The sequence below is a fragment of the Podarcis cretensis genome (assembly GCF_951804945.1).
Source record: "Podarcis cretensis genome assembly, chromosome: 7".
Lineage (NCBI taxonomy): Eukaryota > Metazoa > Chordata > Lepidosauria > Squamata > Lacertidae > Podarcis > Podarcis cretensis.
The window spans coordinates 71,067,632-71,089,692 of record NC_137176.1 but is presented as its reverse complement, the minus strand read 5'-3'; the positions used below and the strand labels follow the sequence as shown (position 1 = coordinate 71,089,692).

Sequence of the window (22,061 nt, the reverse complement as noted above, 5' to 3'; positions counted from 1 at the left end):
GTTCTTAACCTGAAACTGTTCTCAACCTGAAGCACCACTTTAGCTAATGGGGCCTCCAGCTGCCGCCGCACAATTTCTGTTCTTATCCTGAAGTAAAGCTCTTAACCCGAGGTACTATTTCTGGGTTAGCGGAGTCTGTAACCTGAAGCGTCTGTAACCCGAGGTACCCACTGTACAGAAATAAAGCAACACAATTTGTCCCCATATGGGACGGCTGCATATTCCTCAGGATCCCTTCCAACTCTACTATTACGTGATTCACGATAATCTGTGAGGGCTCTGATTTGACTTGGGCCAAAATACAAGAGCTGCATCACATCACGATAAAATTATGACCCCAACCCTCCACATCATACAATGGTACCTCAGGTCAAGTACTTAATTCGTTCCGGAGGTCCATACTTAACCTGAAACTATTCTTAACCTGAAGCACCACTTTAGCTAATGGGGCCTCCTGCTGCTGCCGCGCTGCTGGAGCACGATTTCTGTTCTCATCCTGAAGCAAAGTTCTTAACCTGAAGCACTATTTCTGAGTTAGCGGAGTCTGTAACCTGAAGCGTATGTAACCTGAAGCGTATGTAACCTGAGGTACCACTGTACTAGTGTTTAGCCCCTTTTAAAAATCAGACTTATTTAATATCTCAGCAGTCACGGGACTGGCCCAATGCACGTAGTCAGATACACTCTGGACAGGAAGAGGGTGAGTGAAGAATTTAACCACCATTCTCTTATCACATAAATCTGACATCAGGAATCACAAGATAGAGAAGCCAGTAGGAGAACACTTCAGTCTCCCAGGACATTCAATACAGGATCTCAAATCAGCTGTCTTATTACAAAAGAATTTCAGAAACAGACTTGAAAGAGAAGTTGCTGAATTACAGCTTATCACTAAACTGAAAAGTATGGGAAGACCTGGTCTTAATAGAGATATTGGATTCCTGTCTCATTACATATGCTAATCATCTGCATACTATCCCTTGCTTCTTCCTGTAGGACTAATTGCAGTCGTTAACAGTCGTCAACAGGTTTACCACACCCATTGAGTCAATTGCCCATCTCCTACTACCCTCCTGAGAAAAACCCCACCCCACCCTCCCACTATATATAAGGGTCTGGTGACTTCTGTTTCAGTGAATCTGAAGAAGTGTGCATGCACACGAAAGCTTATACCAAGAACAAACTTAGTTGGTCTCTATGGTCTCTAAGGTGCTACTGGACAATTTTTTAATTTTTTTAATATATTTCTCTTATCACCTGTTGCTGTTCATTAGTATCATCTGCTCTCATAAACTGGCTTGGGGGGGATTGTTCCCAGCTGATATGCCTGGTGGGTGGATCTGGTGGACTTGTGGAATGCAAATATGACCTAGGTGATTCGCATGATTGCTGCTGAACACACAATCATTTCCCTAGGAATTGAGATGGTTCTATGGTATACAGCTTGAATGCAATGAAGCGCTAGTGCTGTACCGTACTTGTTCATTATTGAGCCTACACAATGGGCTATAGAAAGAAGAGCTTCTTTGCTACCTACATTACATCTTCCATATGCCATCCAGCTAAGCTTTTCCATTTGTTTTTAAGCCTTTTGTATGCTGGCCAAAATGAGGGACTGGACTCTTGGTTTGCCTGCTGTGACTCATGCACAAGGCGTTTTGAAGATATTTGTTAGGACCTGGGCTCCATTCTTGCAGCAGCCTAGCACTGAGAGACATCCAGAACTCTGTCTGGTTCAATTTTGTTAGATTAGTTTCAGTTGGTACTGCTTGAGGATTTGGACTGGAGCCACTTGAGTGTCTGACCTTTGACCTTTCCATACAGCATTCAGAAATGGCAGTAAAATTTGGCTTAGTTGAAGTTGTGGTATAGGAAATCTGGCGCAGCTGCACGGGCTGGCAACTCGTTTACAAGTCCAATTCAAAATGCTGCTTTAAAGGCAACCAAGGCTTGGGACCACAATACCTCAGGCATTAACTTTCATTATATTAACCTACCTGGACCGTAATTTGAGACCCTCCAAGTGAAGTCTCCATAAGATGGTAGCAAGAGGATGGGCCCTTTTGAGTGGCAGCCTCCGCCTGACACCAGCACTAATTTTTTTTTGTGCTGGGTGAAAATGTTTCTATTCTCCCAGGCACCTGGATATTACCGTATTTTTCACTCTATAGGATGCACTTTTTCCCTGCCAAAAATTAAGGGGAGATGTGTGTGCGTCCTATGGAGTGAATGCAGGCTCCTTGGCTTCAGCGAAAGCAACGCGAAGCCTCTGGAGCGCAGCGGGAACTCGCGCTGCGCTCCGAAGGCTTCAGGGATAGCCAGAGGCTTTGGGTTCCTTTTGCTGAAGCCGGGAGAGCAAGACTCTCCTGGCTTCAGGAGGGAGGGAGAGCTGCACAGCGCCCCTTCAGCCAAGCGGGAGGAGAAATGGAAGGGGCTCCGTTTCTCCTGCCGCTTCGCTGAAGGGGTGCTGAGCAGAGAGGGGGATAATTTTTTTTCTTGTTCTCCCCCTCTAAAACAAGGTGCGTCCTATAGAGTGAAAAATACGGTAATTGTTGTGTTCCTTGTGGCCATTTTAATTACATCTGGGTGTTCATCCTGATGTTGTGTGGAAGAAAAGTATTTGTTTTCTAATTTATTATGGTGGATAAACACTTAGTGTGCTATTGTTTTTAACGGATTCTTATTAATTGTATTAATGTGTATTTTATTGTCACTTGAGACTTTTTTTGGCGGAAAGCAATTAACAAATTGGAATGAAAAACAACAAACTCCATGCAAAAAGTCAAAAGCCCGTGCACCTCCCAAACTAATTTCATTATCATAAGATTCTGTATCTTGCTCAAATTGCTTGGATCGAGGCAGCAATCACATTCTCAAACATCGCCATGAGGTCCTTCTGGAACAAGGCTGCTGTCCTGCTTCTAAATCAGGTAAGTGTTTGAAACATCCAAAACATAAGCACATTGCCAAACTGAAAGGCTCCGTGATCAAATGGGTCAGCCAGCCCTTAGGGCTATTTTTAAACAGTACAGACATGTTGACATACAACACTGAGAAGTGTAAATATCTTTCATTGGTAGTCCGCCATTTAAAGTGACTAGGAGGTTCATAGGTCACAGGACTGGGCAAGTGACCCAGCCGGTTATGTGATTCTGCTATAACATTGCACTTCTTAGAACTGACCTTTAATATTCATAGCATACATTCTCGACTGGTAGAAGATGCCTTTCCTTTCCCTCTAACTCTAAAGTATTTTTCTCTAGTCCTGTTATGTTTTAAATGTTCTGCGTTCCTCCCAAATTGATAACTATCTGTAGGCATAAGTGTCAGCTCCCTGGGGTCCTGGGTGCCTGAGCAACCGCAAAATTCCCCATGAAGGGGCTGGGCACCCACAAATTTTGGCCCCAGGGCCATGCACGCTGCATGGCAGCCATGGTGCCGGGAACCCATGGTCGCAGTGCCAACTTGGCATTCCTGTCTGTAGGGATACCCTGGCAAGGGATAGGTCAACTTCTACATTTTAGGGCCTAACTACACCTGCAAGATATTCATGGTTTGATCTCTTGATTCATTTTTTTTGAACATTTATTTTTTTTTACATAGGAAGCTGCCTTTTACGAAGTCAGGCCATTGGTCTTTTCATCACCAGGTAATCTCGGAGGAATTTCCATAATAACAAATAAAACCGTGGATTTTATTTCTATTAGCACAAGGACTTTTGACTGTGCTATGGAACTTCCTCTCCACGTATGTACCCGCTAAACCCTTTCTGGGAGTTTCTCTAATCCTGCAGAGCAGATTTAAGAAAGGGCTAGGGGTGCAAGGGAAAGGAGGGGGAAGGGAAGTTCTGTTGTGCAGCTGGAAGTCCTTGCGTTAGTGGAACTACTTTATTGGATTTCGCCCAATAATTCAAAGTGTTGGTGCTGACCTTTAAGGCCATAAACGGCCTTGGCCCAGTATACCTGAAGGAGGGTCTTCACCCCCATCATTCAGCCTGAACACTGAGGTCCAGCTCCGAGGGCCTTCTGGTGGTTCCCTCACTGCGAGAAGTGAGGTTACAGGGAAGCAGGCAGAGGGCCTTCTCGGTAGTGGCACCTGCCCTGTGGAACGCCCTCCTATCAGATGTCAAGGAAATAAACAACTATCTAACTTTTAGAAGACATCTGAAGGCAGCCCTGTTTAGGGAAGTTTTTAATGTTTGATGTTTTATTCTGTTTTTAATCTGTTGGGAGCCGCCCAGAGTGGCTGGGGAAACCCAGCTGGATGGGCAGGATAAAAATAATAAATTGTTGTTGTTGTTGCTGCTGCTGCTGCTGCCGTCAAAATTGTGTATAGTCAAAACAGATTGGATTCAATGTCAGATGGGATTTCCAACGTCTTTTTCCCCTGGATCCCTACCAGCTTTCCACTACCTTTTAATTTAAAAAAAAATATTTTTTTTGCCAAGCACATAAAGCACACAAGTTGGAAATTGCAAGGCTTACTGCATTTGTAAAGAAAAGAGAAAATGTCTGACAAATATTTTGCATGAACTTTGTATGGCACCCACACTCACTTTCAGACTACAGTTCAGATATTGAAATGCTATATATATTTAATTGCAAACAGTTTCTAGTGTTATATACACATTAGTGCCTTAGAATGCAATAAGATCTGCTGTGTTTCAAGTTGGATTTGCACGTGCTCACTGGAAGGACAGATCCTGAAGCTGAGGCTCCAATACTTTGGCCACCTCATGAGAAGAGAAAACTCCCTGGAAAAGACCCTGATGTTGGGAAAGATGGAGGGCACAAGGAGAAGGGGACGACAGAGGACGAGATGGTTGGACAGTGTTCTCAAAGCTACCAGCATGAGTTTGACCAAACTGCGGGAGGCAGTGGATGACAGGAGTGCCTGGCGTGCTCTGGTCCATGGGGTCACGAAGAGTCGGACACGACTTAACGACTAAACAACAACAACAACAACGTACACACCAGACAGGGGACCGGGATGTCCTCACTGTTCCACATTCCTTGTTTGGTTTCCCCACCCTGGCAACCCTCCTGTACTCTGTGCAGAGGCAAATGCAGTCTCAAGTTTACATACCTCAACTTACTGTGAAGTGAAGGTAGCTTACATTTTGAAATCTGATGGAAGCTGGTGGGGGGGGGGGGAGTGCATCAAACAGCACTATCTCTTAAGGAAGTACAGAAGAGATATGGATTGTGGCTAATGTGTAACTAGCTTCACATACCAGTGGTGGGAGCTCACAAGTGCCATAGCAAATATTAATGTGGACATAGCCTCAGAGAAACATCCACACATCAAATTGTTCACATTGCCTGCATCCCAGTAATGACATAGCAATAGATGAAAATTCCTAAACAGACTCATGCACGAAACTGGAGACTACTAGCTGATAGTGTCTCCTTAAATTACCTTAACCACAAGTACCATATTGGCCCGAATATAAGTCGCACCCCAAAATAAGCTGTTCCTTTAAATTTCAAGAAGGGGGGGGGGAATGCCCACAATACCCGAATATAAGCCGCTCCCTTAAAATTCCGCAGGCACTCACACCCGTTCTGTTTTATCATATGTCTGTTTCAGCAGCGATATCGTAAAAGCCAATTTTTGTAAGGTTGCGAATTTAGCTGCACTTTAACTTTTCACGGTTGGAATTTGGAATAAAAGTGCGGCTTATATTCAGGCCAATACGGTACTTTGAAATGTATTTCTAACTTCCCCTGATAATGCTTTGAGTGCTCTCCTGTTGGATATGTTGTCATTTCGTAATCTTTAACCTCACTAGTGGAGCGAAGTCATACTTTTATCGGTTGTGCTATTGTTGGTGTTGCTTACTGATAACAAAGAGAGGTTTTATCAGCTTTGCTGAGGAGTTTATCAGAAGGTTGAGGTCATCAAGACTTAGTTTGTTAAAATAGATTAATAACTATTCTTGCAGAATTAAACAGCGTTTGAGCCAGAAAACCGTTTGCCAATGAGGCAACCCTGATTCAAAACTGTTGAGGCTTTGGGAAGTATTTTTTTAAAGGGAATTTTGGTTCAACATTGTAGTTTAAACTTACCCCAATGACCCTGGCCTCCCTTTAAAAAAAACAAAAAACCACTTCCACTAATGAGGTTGACTGACGTAAGCAAGCACTATATTTGTTTTTACCTGCTGCCATAATTATATAAGTTGCCGTTTTAGATGTTTACATTTGTTTGGAACTTTTCAGTGTTAACACCAGTTGGATGGGTTACAGATTATTTTATGGTGTGCAACTTTGTGCAACCAGCTTCTTGAGGAATCTTCATCACCAATAGGAACCAAGCATGCAAATTCACTGGCCGAGGAAAAAGAGCAATTGGTTACGAGGTTTTAGCTGACAGTATGTAGCGATGTTGAGGACTGGCCAGTGGGGAGCCATGAGGGCTGGTGTGAGCATGATTATCCAATTATTTAATTTCTATATCACTTAATAAAAACAGCTGACTGAGAAGAGCATGTGGGGTTCTTCCTCAGAAGAAACCTGTGGGGACAGGCTACTGGTATAGAGATTGTTCTGCATTTATAATTAGGAATAGTCAGTGCTTTTTTTCCTTAAAAAATGTTTAGGGGTACTCTCATTTTGACTCAAGAAAACCACCATTTTATAGTTCAAATCGGGGGAAAATAAATACAGTAAATGGACAGAAGTACAAAAATTCACAAAATGTTTAGGGGTATGCGTCCCCCCAGAAAAAAAGCACTGGGAATAGTATAAGTCGAACCTGCAACAAAATGTTGCAGCGTGGAGGGCTTCTGTTCAGGATTCCAACCATCCAGACAAGCTCTTTAGGATACGCCATTAAATCTCCATCCCCTGGTTTCCTGTTAACCCTCCTCCCTAAATAAAGTGAGTTAGTGTTTGGTGGCTACTGAGCATGCTGAGTCCTCATTGGAATCCTCTGTGAGGGTCTCCTCCTTCATAAAAAAATTAATAAGTTTGTTGCAAACCTTGGGATTCCCCCCAAATCTGCCAATAACTTGTGTATGGATGGTGCTGGTTTGGCTCTATAAAGATCCACACTTGGAGAACGGGTTCACTCTTAGAATATAGGATGGCAGAAGGTAAAATCATTGTGCTATCTGAAAGTATGATGTCCGTATATGCGTGCGAATGAAGGCTAGGGGTGATTTTGTTCTCACTGTTCATCTAGCAGCGCATGGGATAAGCAGGGAGTTGCACAGTAGTTTGGAGTGGTTTAATGTTTCAGGAGTATCCGTGGCCCACTTAGGGAAAATCAATACCCAGTGCCAACACTAGCCTGATATGGGAAGGGAGCAAGGGTCATTTCAGGCTGTGCTTATTTCAGCCTGTGAAATTTCACCTGCCAGGAAGATATAAATAGACACAATTAGGTCTTACTTTAGACAAATATATGCCACCTAGTGGTAAAAGTATCTTCCAGTGTGCCTCTCTTAAGCCTGGAGAGCAGGGAATGGGAAACCAGATGTTTTTGGCTTCAACTCCCATCATCTCTGACCACTGGCCATGCTGTGCAAAAAGCATTTGCAGGGAGCACAGGCTTCCCATCTTTGACCTAGAATATCTGCAACCACTTTCACATAGAACAAGCAAGTTTCTCAGCAGAGGCAGCTGCTGATAAGATAGCACCTGTCCACTTTTTCGGGTGGCAGGGGTGAAGTAACTGCAGTGGATCCAGATGGCATAGGATGAATTGCTTGATGTAAATTTGACATTTTCTTTCCTACCCCCCCTTTTTGTATTGCGTGGCTTATTTGCACCAAACTCCCCCCCCCCCCGCCCCAAGGATGAGGTTTATTCTTCCAAGTTAAAACTGAAAACTGTGAAGAATCGTCAAGGATTACGGCATGTTTACCATTCCCCAAAGATAAACTTCAGCTAATTAAGATCTTTACACCAGTCCTCGCAATAACAGGAAACCAATTTAGACATCTATGTACAACTTATTTATAAAAAGGTTCCACATCTGCGCTGCCTGCCATGCAAGGGAATCTTTTTCTCCATCAGGATTGCTCCTAACGGCCTAAGATTGTGTATTCATGTAGTAACGCAAATACAAGTGGCTTAATGTACAATCTCCAGCATATATATTATTTCCAGAACTCATTGTGTAGGAGTTACAGATAGGTAGCCGTGTTGGTCTGCCATAGTCAAAACAAAATAAAAAAATTCCTTCCAGTAGCACCTTAATTCATTATGTAGGAAGCAGCCTTCGGAAGCTGAACAAAAACCAGGGAATAAGCAATGACATGGATTTTATAGCTTGTACTTTTCTTTTCTTTTTAGCTCTGAACCCATGTTCACACTACCCTGTAATTGGATAAAGTACACTTTAGATGTTGAGAACGATGATAAACACTTTCCAAAACATTAATGAACCATACAATTTCCTTTAGATGTGTGCTCTTATTTAAGACATAGCTGTCAAGTGTCCCTTATTTGAAGGGACAGTCCCTTATTCCAGCGCCATGTCCCGCTGCTGTCCCTTATTGATAGATGTCCCTTAAATGTCCCTTAAATGATGTCCCTTAAATTTCAAAGGAAGCAGCTCCTCTCCCTCCCTCCCTGCCGGCCAGGGAGGAGGGAGGCTCCAACTGTGTTGCTTGGCTGTGTTGCTCACCCAATAAGAAGTCTAAGAACGACTGGGGGGTGGAGCTTGAATGCCTTGTGTGTGGCTAGTTAATGCAAGCTGAAGGGGTTTTTGAATGCTGGATGCCATTTTGTTGCACGTGCTGCTGCAAACTTTGCAGTGCAAAGCCAGGCCAGGGAGCCATCTTAAGTTGAGGCTGCATAGGCCTTGTGGTGCATGTGATTCAGATTCTATTCAGTTCAGCTTCTGGTTACAAAGTTGGTTGGATAGTGTTCTCGAAGCTACCAGCATGAGTTTGACCAGACTGCAGGAGGAGACTGGAGTGCCTGGAACAGGTGAGGCTGCAAGTCCCTTATTTTGGCTACTGGTCCCTTATTTTCAAATCTGTAAGTTGACAGCTATGATTTAAGACTCAGCAATGTAGTCTGCTGCTTTGGCCAAGGAACGTCACTTGTCAGGCAGGATCAACAAGGACTTCAGCCGAGAGCTTCCTATTGTGTGTGCTGAAGGCTCTTATGGCAACTCTCGATTGCAACATGGAGTCTTTAGTATTTGCATTTTTTTTTTTTGAGGCTAGGCAACTGCGGTGTGCAGATCTTGAACAGATATTTTAGCCACGTTTCTAATTTCCAAACAAAGTGACCCTGTCGTTCTGTTAAGCCTTTACATACTATCACTGGCAACCCTACAATTCAATTGGGCCAAGTCCTTCCCATCAACTAGGAAAGAGCCTTCTACGTTGTGTGGCGGCTGATCCTTCAGGACAAATGGGGCAGTGCCCCGTCAACCACAACCAGGCCCCGCTTGCTTGCTTCTTATAACCAGCCCAGGGAGAGGCACGGCCTGTCAGTTTACTCCTCAGGGATACCCCTTATAGAACTCAGCAGGGAGGATAGCCTCTGTGTGTCATCGGCTCTGGTTCCCCATACTGCATACCTTCCAACTGTCCCTATTTGCCTGGGACATTCCCAGAATTACAGAAGCCACCCCGGCTTCTGATATGAACCCAGAATGTCCCAGGGACGTTTGAAGTGGTGCTGCTCTCTCGCACAAGACCAAGGCACCAAAAGATGCGCATCCCAATTTTCGCCAGAGTAATGTTGGAGGGTATGTTACTGTTGGTCTCCCTGACTTCTGCCCTACCAGTTCCAATTTATTATTATAAGCCGTCCCAGACTCTGCGTTCATCATCTGATGCCCTTCTTTGAGTGCCTCCTCCAGGTGAAGTCTGGAGGGTGGCAACAGAAGATTTGGCCTTCTCTGTAGTGTCTCCCCATTTGTGGAATGCTCTCCCCAGGGAGGTTCGCCTGGTGCCTGTCTTTATATATTTTTAGGAGCCTGGTAAAAATGATCCTCTTCAACCAGGCCTTGGGCCGATTCATATTCTGTGGGAAAGGGGAGTTCTTGTTTTGCTGTTTTGTTTTATTCTGTGAACTACCCTGAGATCTTATGCTGAAGTGCGGTATATAAATCTAATAAAGAAAGACATAGATGTATTTATTTAATGCCATATATATACCGCTGGATTGTTAAAAAACCCTCCGAGTGGAATGGGGCTTGTTCTGTTTTTACTGCGGTACAAACTACAAGTTTAATTGCTCAGGGGGAGAACAACCTCTCTCCTGCCAGGTCAGCCTATTTAGTCCATCAGGCTCTGAACTGTACGTTGACTCGCTGCTGCTTTCCAGGGATCTCAAGCACAGCGTCTTCCCCTGTCCCTTGCTACCTGATCCCCAAAGCATGTGCTCTACTACTGAGCGAGGGTCCCTCCCCATAATTTCCAGCTCCGCAGCTAAAAATAAACAGGAATGGCATTCCCCAGTGCTGGATTAAACCCTGTGGAGGCCACTACGCAGTCAAAATCTTGGGGGCCTCACACTGAACTAAGAAAGCTTGGTTGTAATTTTCTTTCAAGATCAGTATTATTTTGATCCATTGTCGCAGGCCCCCTAAAAGGCGTGGAGCCCATAGGCCTGTGCCTGCCTATTTGATAATCCAGCACTGCATTCCCCCTTCTGTGGCAGCTACCAGCTATGAAGACACCCTTTAAAACACAACTTGGAAATAAAAACAAACGCAGTCACACCAGCAGATGCTCAGCATTGTCGTTGTTGGAAGAAGGTTCGCATGGACAGCAACACGTTTAAAGGGCGATATTAAAAAAGAAAGAGAAAAAAGAAACCAAACACAACCATTCCCCTTAGGATCCACTGAGGTCACATCCAGATGCTGAACAGCTGCCAGAGCTGATCATCCAGTGTCTTCTTCAAAGCAGGCTAAGCAGGCAGGAAGGGACACAGCCTGGGGACTCTATCCTCACGAGACTGCAGGGTCCGATGGTATAAGTGACTTCGTTCTCACACACTCCTGGTGGCAAGCAGATCTCCTTGGTGACGGTGGAGTAGTTGTACTCCTTCCCTCTGCAAGTCTTAAATTCTTCCTCGTGCTCAGCCGACACTTTAACTTTCCCATCTTGTACCCTCACTGTAATGTCTTCCGGGTCGAAACCCTTAACGTCCATTAAAGCCAGCAGCTTTGGGCGGCTACATGCTGCCATCATCTTAGTGATCCTTCTTCGAATTCTGCAAAATAATAGCAACAGCAGTAGTAATAATGGTTACGATAATAACATAGGAAAGAAGAACGAGCCAAGCTGCTTCAAGCGGCTGGAATCCCGCACACAGGATGATGATGATGATGATGATGATGATGATGATAATAATGATAAAAAAACCACAGAGCCTAGGATTTGCCGATCAGAAGGTCAGCGGTTCGAATCCCCGCAATGGGGTGAGCTCCCATTGCTCAGTCCCTGCTCCTGCCAACCTAGCAGTTCGAAAGCACGTCAAGGTGCAAGTAGATAAGTAGGTACTGCTCCGGGGGGAAGGTAAACGGCTTAGTCATGCTGGCCACATGACCCGGAAGCTGTACACCGGCTCCCTCGGCCAATAAAGCGAGATGAGCGCCACAACCCCAGAGTGGTTTCCCCAGCCACTCTGGGCAGCTTCCAACAAAGTACTAAAATACAAGTGGTATTAAGACAACAAAGTATTAAAATACAGGATGAGAAGTGGAGGCTAAATCTATTGATAAATAGGCATGATTTGACGGTACATTGTGTCAGTGGATTCACATTATGTGGCAGTGGAAACCAAATGGTTGCAATACAGTACATCCGCTTGTACCAGTTCACAGGAAATGCCAGGGGTTGAACTCATCTATATCCTTGTGTTGGTAGAACTGGACGGTGACAAATCTGTGATGTTTGCTGTAAAAACATTAGACTCTAATCATTTGCCAGTGGTCTTCTCTCTCTCTCTCTCTCTCTCTCTCTCTCTGTGTGTGTGTAGGGGTGTGTGCAGCGTTAGAAACTAGCCAGGCGCCAGGCGCGTTTTGCAACTGTTGTGGGTCCAATTGCGACCATGTGGAGATCTCTGGATGCCAGGTTGGCGGCTGACATCTCCATTGGCTGGCCCCTCCAGCTTTCTTAAGCAAATAAGCGGAAGAGCTTATTTTTTGCATTTAGATTCCAGCTTTTTCTCCAAGGGGTACATAGTTAATTCTGTACTGAAGATGCCGTGACTGGCCTAAGGTCACCCAGTGAGCTTCATGACTAGTGGGGATTTGAACCCTGGTCTCCCAGGTCCTAGTCCGACACTCTAACCACTACACCACACTGGCTTCCTAGAGTACTTCTGCTTTGGGACAGCTATATAAATTAAGGAGGTAAATAAATTTGGGGAAAGCAAAATGTCCCTTAGAGAAGGATCGGAAATATATTCCTTGAAGCTTGCATTTGTTTTATTCTGGATTGTTTTATTGAATGTTTTAATGTAAATTGCTTTGAGATTTATTTATTTTTTAAATAAAGTGGTATGGAAATGAAATGAAAAATAGTTACAAAAAAGAGGAGCCTATACATTCCATTGTAGTGACTGTAACTAAGGCTGAAGGTGCCATTTGGCTTATATATAGGAGATAAATATATAAACACCATCTAATGCAGGACCTTTTACAAGCATACTAAAAAGCTTGCAATCTAGGGATTGTTAAAAGGAAGACACATAAAGAAATGTGGCTATGTAGAAAAGGAATACACAGTTGGAAACAAGTGCTGAAGGAAAGCCATCCTTCAAAATTCACACTTCTCCAAATTTTGCAGTGCCGCTCTCCATTCATGTGTACAAAAAATTAATATATTAGGGTAAAGTGTGCATTGAAATGCACGTATATGTGACAATAACACACAAAAATACATTAAAATGTGTTCATTAGGAGAAATTCACACTAAAATGATGATAAATTTTCACGAGAACCTTTTTAAAAAAAATCACAAAGTGATTTGAATGTAGGATTGTGAAAAAATAGAAACTTGCAGGTTTGCTCATACTTGCTCTTGAATGACATAGGATCCTGGGTATTTGATTTGATGGAGCAGCACTTATCAATGTCTCCTCCCTCGCCCCTGACATCAGCAGGGAAGGCCCTGCTTGTGGATCCACCAATGGACATCTCTTATTGTGAAGGGACCTGGAGTAGAGACCTCTGCAGCGCTCCCTCTTCGTGGAGTCAAGAGCAGACACAGCACAGATGGGGTTTTTCAATCACCTGCTGAAAACACTTTCTTTCTCTAGCTGTCACAGGCTTCTGTTAGACTGTTTTTGAGCTTGGGAGTTATCTTTTATTATAGAAGGGACTATGAGTGTCATCTAGTCCAAACCTCTGCAATGCAGGAATATTTTGCTTAATGTGGGGCTTGAAACCACGAACTTGATTTAAGAGTCTCCTGCTTGACCAAATGAGCTATATTTTATTGCACAGTCTTTGTGCTAATGGAAATATTTTGCTGGATATTGCCCATGGATTTATTTATTATGGAAACTGTTCTGAAGTTACCTGGTGACTAAAAGTGGTATAAAGGTAAAAGGACCCCTGACCACCAGGTCCAGTCGTGACCGACTCTGGGGTTGCGGCGCTCGTCTCGCTTTATTGGCCGAGGGAGCCGGCATACAGCTTCTGGGTCATGTGGCCAGCAGGACTAAGCTGCTTTCTGGCGAACCAGAGCAGTGCACGGAAACGCCGTTTACCTTCCCACCAGAGCGGTACCTATTTACCTACTTGCACTTTGACGTGCTTTTGAACTGCTAGGTTGGCAGGAGAAAAGTGGTATACAAGCACACAAAAGGAACCATGAACATAGCTCTTTTATTCCACTTACAATAGAAATCCAAACGCCACTTTCAGATTTGATGAAACGCGAACATGCTTAATGATAAATGATGCAGCGGCAGGCCAGGTCATTACTTATTTGTAGTGCACCCTTCTGCCAAGAATCTCATGACAACATACATGGAATTTCCTATTTTATCCTCACGGCAACCCTGTGAGGTAGGACCATTCCTTGAATTTATTTGATGAGTATGTATTTTGGCCACACTCAGTTCTGTTATCTGCCTAACTACTGGCTGTAAAACTTTGGTTTCCTGTGTGGTGCTTATATGAGTCTCAAATTATATACAGCCAAAGACCATCTTGGCTGAGTCCTGGAAGACCTGCTCCCTGCCTTGCTGGCTTTTCCTACCTGGCTTGGGAGGGTGGGGCCTTGACTGACTCCAACTACAAAAGTGGAGGCTGCTGAACAGAATCTTAGGCTGGGGGATTGTTTAGTGTTTTTTCATTGGGGTTTCTTGTTGCTGTTTTTGGTATTAATTTTCTGCAATTGTTATTTTTAGACCTTGTTAAGATTTATGTGGAAATTGATCTACCTTCTTGTGTGCTTCTTGATATGTTTTATTTGTTTGACTGTTGTGATAGTAACAAGGCCCGCTGGATCAGACCAAAGGCCACCTAGTCTAGCATTCTGTTCCCATAGGGCCCAACCAGCTACACACAGGAAAAAAATGCTATTAAAAAATCAGAAATTAAATTGTTATAACAAAAAAGGAGGAGGAAACGCTATGGAAAATGTCAAAGAAAATCTTTTTGCTCTCCAGCGCCACCTGGTGTTGCATGTTTATAAATTCAAAGCACTGTTTTTTGACTAATGTAGCTGAGTCCTAAGAGTTGCATTGAAGGGGAGATTATTCCACGCTTTGGGAACAATTATCCCAGGGGCTTGGTATTGCAATGGGTCGTTGTCAACATTTTAAAAACAAACAAACGAGAAACTTAAGAGATTCTGATAAATGGGTAAATGGGTAAATCCAGATTAAATGGGAATACCCCGCTGGCATTTTGATGCCAACTACGTTGTGCAGACACTGCAAAGGAAGTGCATGCTTGAGATCCCCAGATCCCCCAATGAATCCCCACCTAGAAGCACTCTGCAACCTCATGTAGCCCTTGCTCACCCCTGGTGCGGATAAGCCAGTCGCAGGGTAGAGTTCAGACACTCTGCTGGAGAAGGAGAGTGCCTGAGGCAAATAAAAAGATTGGGTTGTATTCAGCCAACGTTCACTCAGAGCAGAACCCCATGAATGGGCCTGTTAGCGATGGATACTAATTTCAATGGGTCTCCTCTTGATAAATGTTGATGGAGTACAAACAATTGCAACCTCATGCCAGGGAGAAAATACAGCAGGGGGGGCCAAACTTTTTTCAAACAGGGCCAGATTACTGAAGTTGTTGAGCTTTTTTTTTAGGATTGCAACCTCATGCCAGGGAGAAAATACAGCAGGGGGGCCCAAACTTTTTTCAACCAGGGCCAGATTACTGAAGTTGTTGAGCTTTTTTTTTAGGATTGAGCTGTTACCCCAGGGGGTAACCACGGGGGGGCCAGATTAAACCAGCATGCCTGAAATAGTGTCTTTGTTGGTGTACTTCCCTTGAGAGGGCATTCCAAAGCTGTGGTGCCTCCACAGGCTTTAAAAGTACATACAGTGGTACCTCGGGTTAAGAACTTAATTCGTTCTGGAGGTCCTTTCTTAACCTGAGACTGTTCTTCACCTGAAACTGTTCTTAACCTAACCTGAGGTACCACTTTAGCTAATGGAGCCTCCTGCCACTGCCGCCGCGCAATTTCTGTTCTCATCCTGAAGCAAAGTTCTTAACCCGAGGTACTATTTCTGGGTTAGCGGAGTCTGTAACCTGAAGCGTCTGTAAGCCGAGGTACCACTGTACATAATGCACTTCCTAAGAGCACAAGAGAAGCTTGCTTGATCAGGCCAATGACCCATCTAGTCTCACAATGGCCAACCAGCTGCCGATGGGAAACCCACAAGCAGAATCCAAGCGCAGGAGCACCTCTCCCCTCCTGCGTTTTCCAGCAACTGACATTCAGGAGCAGTACGGCCTTCAAGGGCAGAGTCAGAGCATAGCCATCATGACTGGTAGCCACAGATATCCTTATCCCCCATGAATTTGTCCAATCCTCTTTTAAAGCCGCCCAAATTGGTGGCCTTCGCTGTATCTTGTGGGAGCAAATGCCACAGCTTAACTACACCACTGTGTGAAGAAGCAGTTCATCTCTTCTTTTTTTATTCTGAATCTTAAAAAAAAAAGCGGGGTGGGGGTGGGGAGGGTGGCAGGGCTTGGCTCCATCCAAGTTGGTGACCTCCTAAATAACTTTTATGTTCTGAACCGCCCTGAGATCTATGGGAATAGGGTAGTATACAGCTTTAACAAATAAGCAATAAAATAGCAACATGCAGAAGGACCCAGTTTAAAACAGACCTGGAAACTGCAAACGTGCTTTCTTTCCCTCTTTTGTAGGACATCTATTGCTGCAGCGGTCAAATTACAGAACTAGATAAAGGTAAAGGTAAAGGGACCCCTGACTGTTAGTTCCAGTCGCGGACGACTCTGGGCTTGCGGCGCTCATCTCGCTTTACTGGCCAAGAGAGCTGGCGTTTGTCCGGAGACAGCTTCCGGGTCATGTGGCCAGCATGACTAAGCCACTTCTGGTGAACCAGAGCAGAGCACAGAAATGCCGTTTATTTTCCCACCAGAGCAGTACCCACTTATCTACTTGCACTTTGGCATGCTTTCGAACTGCTAGGTTGGCAGGAGCAGGGACTGAGCAATGGGAGCTCACCCTGTCGTGGGGATTCGAACCTCTGACCTTCTGATCAGCAAGCCCTAGGTGGTTTAGACTGTGGTTTAGACCACAGTGCCACCCGCGTCCCTTTACAGAACTAGATACACAGGAACAAATGCACTCCCCATTGCTTCCACCCTGCTCCTTTTAACACCTTAACAATTAACACCTTAAATAATTACACAAGTGACAAACTGGAGAAACCTGTTTACCTGGCCAGTTCTTGCTCAGCTTCTATCTTAGCCCTGATAGCTTTACGCTCCAAAGGTGTGAGGCAAGGCGGTCTACAGGGACGACAGCATAGTATGTCACACAGGCAGTGTGGGTAGGGGTGGAGAAGACAGCAACAGTGTGGGTGGAGACTTATATCACAAAGGCAGGTTGCCTGGACTTCGCAGGATTTAGGGCAGCAACTCATGTCCATAAGCCTTAAGCGCTTCTTTATTTCTCTGTCGGTTCGCCTTAAATCTCGCCTAACAGCTTCCAGGGCGTTGCAGAGGGTTGCCATGAGTAGGCATTAAACCATATTAACCGACGAGTACAGCCTTCAATAAAGGGCACTCGTCAGGGGAAAAAAATTGGTCTTGCAAGCCCCGGCCAGAAGTTTGCATTAAGGAGCAAGCAACTGGTGTTCTGGCTGTATTCCAGCATGGCATTTATGACATCATTGCTCTGCAAATATGTCACAGTCTAGCCATCGCCACGGGAACGGTAAACTGTGGTTGTGTCTCAGCTGCTGAATGTAAAATGCCAGCCCGATGAAGCATCAAGGTCATTCTTTCATGTACAATGAAGTCAGAAAGCTCCGAGTTTGTGGTATTTGTTAAAAGCCATTACAGACTTCTGTTAAAAGGCCACATTACAGACTTTCTCATTTCTCAGGGGGGTATCTTGCACTTTGGCCTCTTGGTAGGAAATGAGTGCGATGTGGGTGTCTTAATGGTGTTGTGATAGGAACTAAAGATTGGTTTGGGCGAAACACTTGGATGTTGTCCAATTGTCCTTATAAACACAGAAACATAAAACATATAGGCAGAAAGCAAATCAGGCCCATATCCTGAAAAGCAAAATCCACTGATGAAGAATGTTTCATAACATTACTATTGGGGGCCAACTATTAAATTTAAACTCAAAATTTAGTTCAGGAACCATTTTATGTTCAGAATGTGGCCTCCTAAGACATATCCCTCAAACTTTCTGAAGATCTAATTCTTGGGTAACAAGACTGAATATGTCTCCACCTCCTTCAGAAATAACACCAAGTTCCCTCAGATGGTTTTAGTTAAAATACACTGGGATTCAGTTTTCTGTGCCCACTGCTTTTAATTACTCTGATATTATGAAATGGACATTATGTCACAGGTTTCAGGCGAGAAATATAAAAGGCTAAATTTTCAGACTTTTGCTTTGATCAGGATGCCCTGAACTACGGTTTTACAGAATTCTGTGAATTTAACACCCTGCTTTGTATCCAGTGGTAGTCCTACTTAAAGTAGACCCAATAAAATGAATATTACTAACTAGAGCCCATTAATTTAATGGGTCTACTCTTGACTAAAACTTAGTTGGGTACAACTCCCATCTTTAACAATGCTTTCAGGGGGTCCTTAGGCAACTGTTGCGCAGGACGGTAAAAAGTACATCCTATCGCATGGTTTAAAGCCCCAAAACCGATTGCAGAGGTTTTATACTACAATTCTAGCGGTATATAAATTTTGTTCTAAGAAGTAAAAACAATGCCTTGACTAAATTTCACATGTACCCTTAGTGCCACCTTGTTTTTTTGCTCTCCAAACTTCCCCTCTGAGAAGCATATCCTCTTTTGCTGTGTGAGAGGAAGGGAAATGTAAGAGACTGAATGGGGTGGCACAGAGAGAGGAGGAGCTATGTAATGCGGCAAACGCCACCATCTTTTGGTCCTGGCTCCGCCTGCTACCAGCTGTAGTCCCTGACTTTTCAAATCACCTCTTGTTTAGGGATAGCACAGCTCTGTTTTTGGTGCAACAGCAGATACAACACCAACTTCTTGGTCTGCTAGTTTCTGTGGACTAGCAGCAATTCACACCAAGTAGATTGCACACGACTGGAGCTCTGACTCTGAGCAGCAATCACCACACCCTAATATTCTGTAACTATCCTTTTCTTACCTCAATCTAATACACAAGAGTTTCCTGACATTATGACACTTGTATCTGGGAGTACATATTAAGCCAGTAAGCATCCTAGCCAACAACAGAAATTGCTCTAGGATCAATCCATGGCCTGCCTTTGCTAGTGGGGTCCCTTGTGGAGGTAGGGTGGGGTGGAAATCCTCCTTAGATTTTAATTCATGGAAGGGAATATGGTTGCATTCAGCTGATTGCAGCAACATAACTGTAATTATTGATTCTTATTACACTAGAACTCGTTGACCCACCTTTAAGCAGGCACTAGTTGCAATCAGAGCGGGACGCAGGTGGTGCTGTGGGTAAAACCTCAGCGCCTAGGACTTGCCGATCGCTTGGTCGGCAGTTCAAATCCCCACGGCGGGGTGCGCTCCCAACGCCTGCCAACCTAGCAGTTCAAAAGCACCCCCAGGTGCAAGTAGATAAATAGGGACCGCTTACCAGCGGGAAGGTAAACGGCGTTCCGTGTGCTGCACTGGCTCGCCAGATGCAGCTTGTCACGCTGGCCACGTGACCCAGAAGTGTCTGCGGACAGCGCTGGCTCCTGGCCTATAGAGTGAGATGAGCGCACAACCCTAGAGTCTGTCAAGACTGACCCGTATGGGCAGGGGTACCTTTACCTTTACCTTTAGTTGCAATCAGAACTGGCTCATTATTTCTTTAACCAGCCTCCAGGTGGCAGCAGAGGGCAGCAAGAGGCAATTTGAGCAAATTATAGGAGCAGGGGCCTTTTAAATAGGCTTCCTCAAACTTGGCCCTCCAGATGCTTTTGGCCTACAACTCCCAAGATCCCTAGCTAGCAGGCCCAGTGGTCAGGGATGATGGGAATTGTAGTCTCAAAACATCTGGAGGGCCGAGTTTGAGGAAGCCTGCTTTTAATATATCCTTGAAGGCTTGGTGGGTTGATCTGGATAGTTGCACTGAATCCCTCTCTAACTCCATAGTTCTTGATTCTCAATATTTCTGCAAGTAAAGCTATGGGTGTGGGTTCCCCCAGAGGCAGTACCTCCTAAGGCCTTACAAGATCTTCCCTGCAGGGTGAGAACATTCTGAGAAAAAGAGCTTAGCAGATGCTCCTCCAGATTTCAGAGGCCATTCCTGTTCCATAAATTAGCTTTGAGATGAACAGAGAAGCATGCAACACTTAGTAGTTAAATCACATTGGAATAATAACAACAGCTTCACAGTATACATCTTTAGTATATCTATTGAGCTAACTGAACTATTTGATTTCCCAGACTTCACACAGTGTACAAATCAGGGCTGATAGCGTTTGATAGCCCTCTTTCCTGAATTTGTCTAATCCTCTTTTAAAGATGTCTAAATTGGTGGCCTCAATGTGGAAGCAAGTTCTGCAGTTTAACTATGCGCTGTATGAAGGACTTTCTTTTACCCGAATCTTCCAACATTCAGCTTCGTTGATGTCCAAAAGTTATTGCGTTAAGAGACACCATGGCACTTATTTTAACAGAAAACTGAAATGGCCAAAATCTTATACTTTAAATACCTTGTATTGTGCATACTGTTTTTTCTTATAAGACTCTTAAATTTCAAACTTCATCTTAAGGCATTACCACGTTTCCTAGTTTCATTTCTTAAAACTCCAAACTTTTTTGAGAAAACAATGATAACAAAAAGCAATTCTTACATTATTTAAATAGTTATCTACTAGGTGGTTTTTTTGCTCTCTAAGCAAAAAAAAGCAGATAGCATTAGTATTTGCTAATGGGGACAACAATAGGAGAGTGAAGTGACAGATTTGTCACTTACAAAGCCCTGCTGGCTTGTGCCATGGGCATGTTATCAAGGAGAGCCCATTGTGTGTGCAGGGGTCTCCAACTTTGGGGGGGGGGTAGGATGCTCATTTGAAGACCTAAGAACAACTGCACCTCAAAACACCCATTTCGTGGAAGAAAAATTGGTAGTGTGCAGAACCTTTTCCACCAAACAAGCAAAATATTCAACTCATCCAAAAGGTGTCATTACTTGCTTGATGTTCTTTTACAAAGATTGAAAACTGGCTTTGGTAAGCACCAAGCAGGGTGTCTGAGGGGAACGTGGTGCCATGGAGACCATGTTGGGGACCCTAGCCATAGTGTCCCCCCTCGTTAGAGATCTTCAGACACAAGCTTACTCAGAGGTTTAAAGACTAAACACAGCCAGCACAACTCTACAGCCAGTTTGGCAGGTAAACAGCCAAGGCCAGCCAGAGGAATGCCAAGTGTAACAGTCAGCAGCATGATGTGAAGATACACGATGTGATATTATTGATGAAGCCGACCAGGCCCAGGGTGGGTGAGTGTGTGGATGGAGCACTGTGAGGGAATCCTACACATTCTTCCTTTATTTCTACCATGGAAAGATGACATGTAAATGTAGCAAATAAAACCCTATAGCCTACTGGTCATCCTGGATAAGTGATAGGTTACGGGCTTGCCAGGAAAAGGATGAAGTCATAATTTAGTGCCACTGATTCCACACAGACAATAATGTTCAGAACAATGCCTATATCAGGAGTACAGTGGTACCTCGGGTTACAGACGCTTCATGTTACAGAATCTGCTAACCCAGAAATAGTACCTCGGGTTAATAACTTTGCTTCAGGGTAAGAACAGAAATCATGAGGCGGCAGCGGGAGGCCCCATTAGCTAAAGTGGTACCTCAGGTTAAGAACAGTTTCAGGTAATAACGGACCTCCGGAACGAATTAACTACTTAACCCGTGGTACCACTGTATATTGGTTTATATGCATGAGAGGAAGCAGCAGCAAAAAGAGCTACTGCAAACTTCCTGGTAGCATAGTAGGAAGCAGCAATGAAATTGGAAAGGACTTCCTGCCTGAGAGTCATAGATGTTGCAGTCACAAACTACATTTTTTGGGAATCCTGATAGGTACATAGATGTTAAAAACAAGTTGCAGCAAGGTTAAAGCTTAGGCCTTTGACCTCAGAAAGTTACACACAAATCATATAAAAGGTAAAGGTACCCCTGCCCGTACGGGCCAGTCTTGACAGACTCTGGGGTTGTGCGCCCATCTCACTTAAGAGGCCAGGGGCCAGCGCTGTCCGGAGACACTTCCGGGTCACGTGGCCAGCGTGACATCACTGCTCTGGCGAGCCAGAGCCGCACACGGAAACGCCGTTTACCTTCCCGCTGGTAAGCGGTCCCTATTTATCTACTTGCACCTGGAGGTGCTTTCGAACTGCTAGGTTGGCAGGCGCTGGGACCGAGCAGCGGGAGCGCACCCCGCCGCAGGG

General features: G+C 44.4%; 1 protein-coding gene and 1 long non-coding RNA gene across 2 annotated transcripts in view; one reads left to right on the top strand and one right to left on the bottom strand.

The window, feature by feature from the left end:
• LOC307220788 overlaps window positions 1-11,946 on the top strand; it is an 88,764-nt gene extending 76,818 nt beyond the window's left edge. Inside the window, exon 4 of the long non-coding RNA XR_013841092.1 lies at window positions 11,906-11,946. This is a non-coding gene — a long non-coding RNA (uncharacterized lncRNA). The remainder of the gene's footprint in view (window positions 1-11,905) is intronic.
• ODF1 (outer dense fiber of sperm tails 1) lies at window positions 10,696-17,281 on the bottom strand. Its single transcript, XM_079984845.1, has 2 exons — window positions 16,852-17,281; window positions 10,696-11,186 (listed from the first exon to the last, which is right to left on the bottom strand). The coding sequence occupies exons 1-2, from the start codon at window positions 17,145-17,147 to the stop codon at window positions 10,871-10,873; spliced, it is 612 nt and encodes a 203-aa protein (XP_079840971.1). The 5' UTR covers window positions 17,148-17,281; the 3' UTR covers window positions 10,696-10,870.
• Between the last annotated feature and the right edge of the window lie 4,780 nt (window positions 17,282-22,061).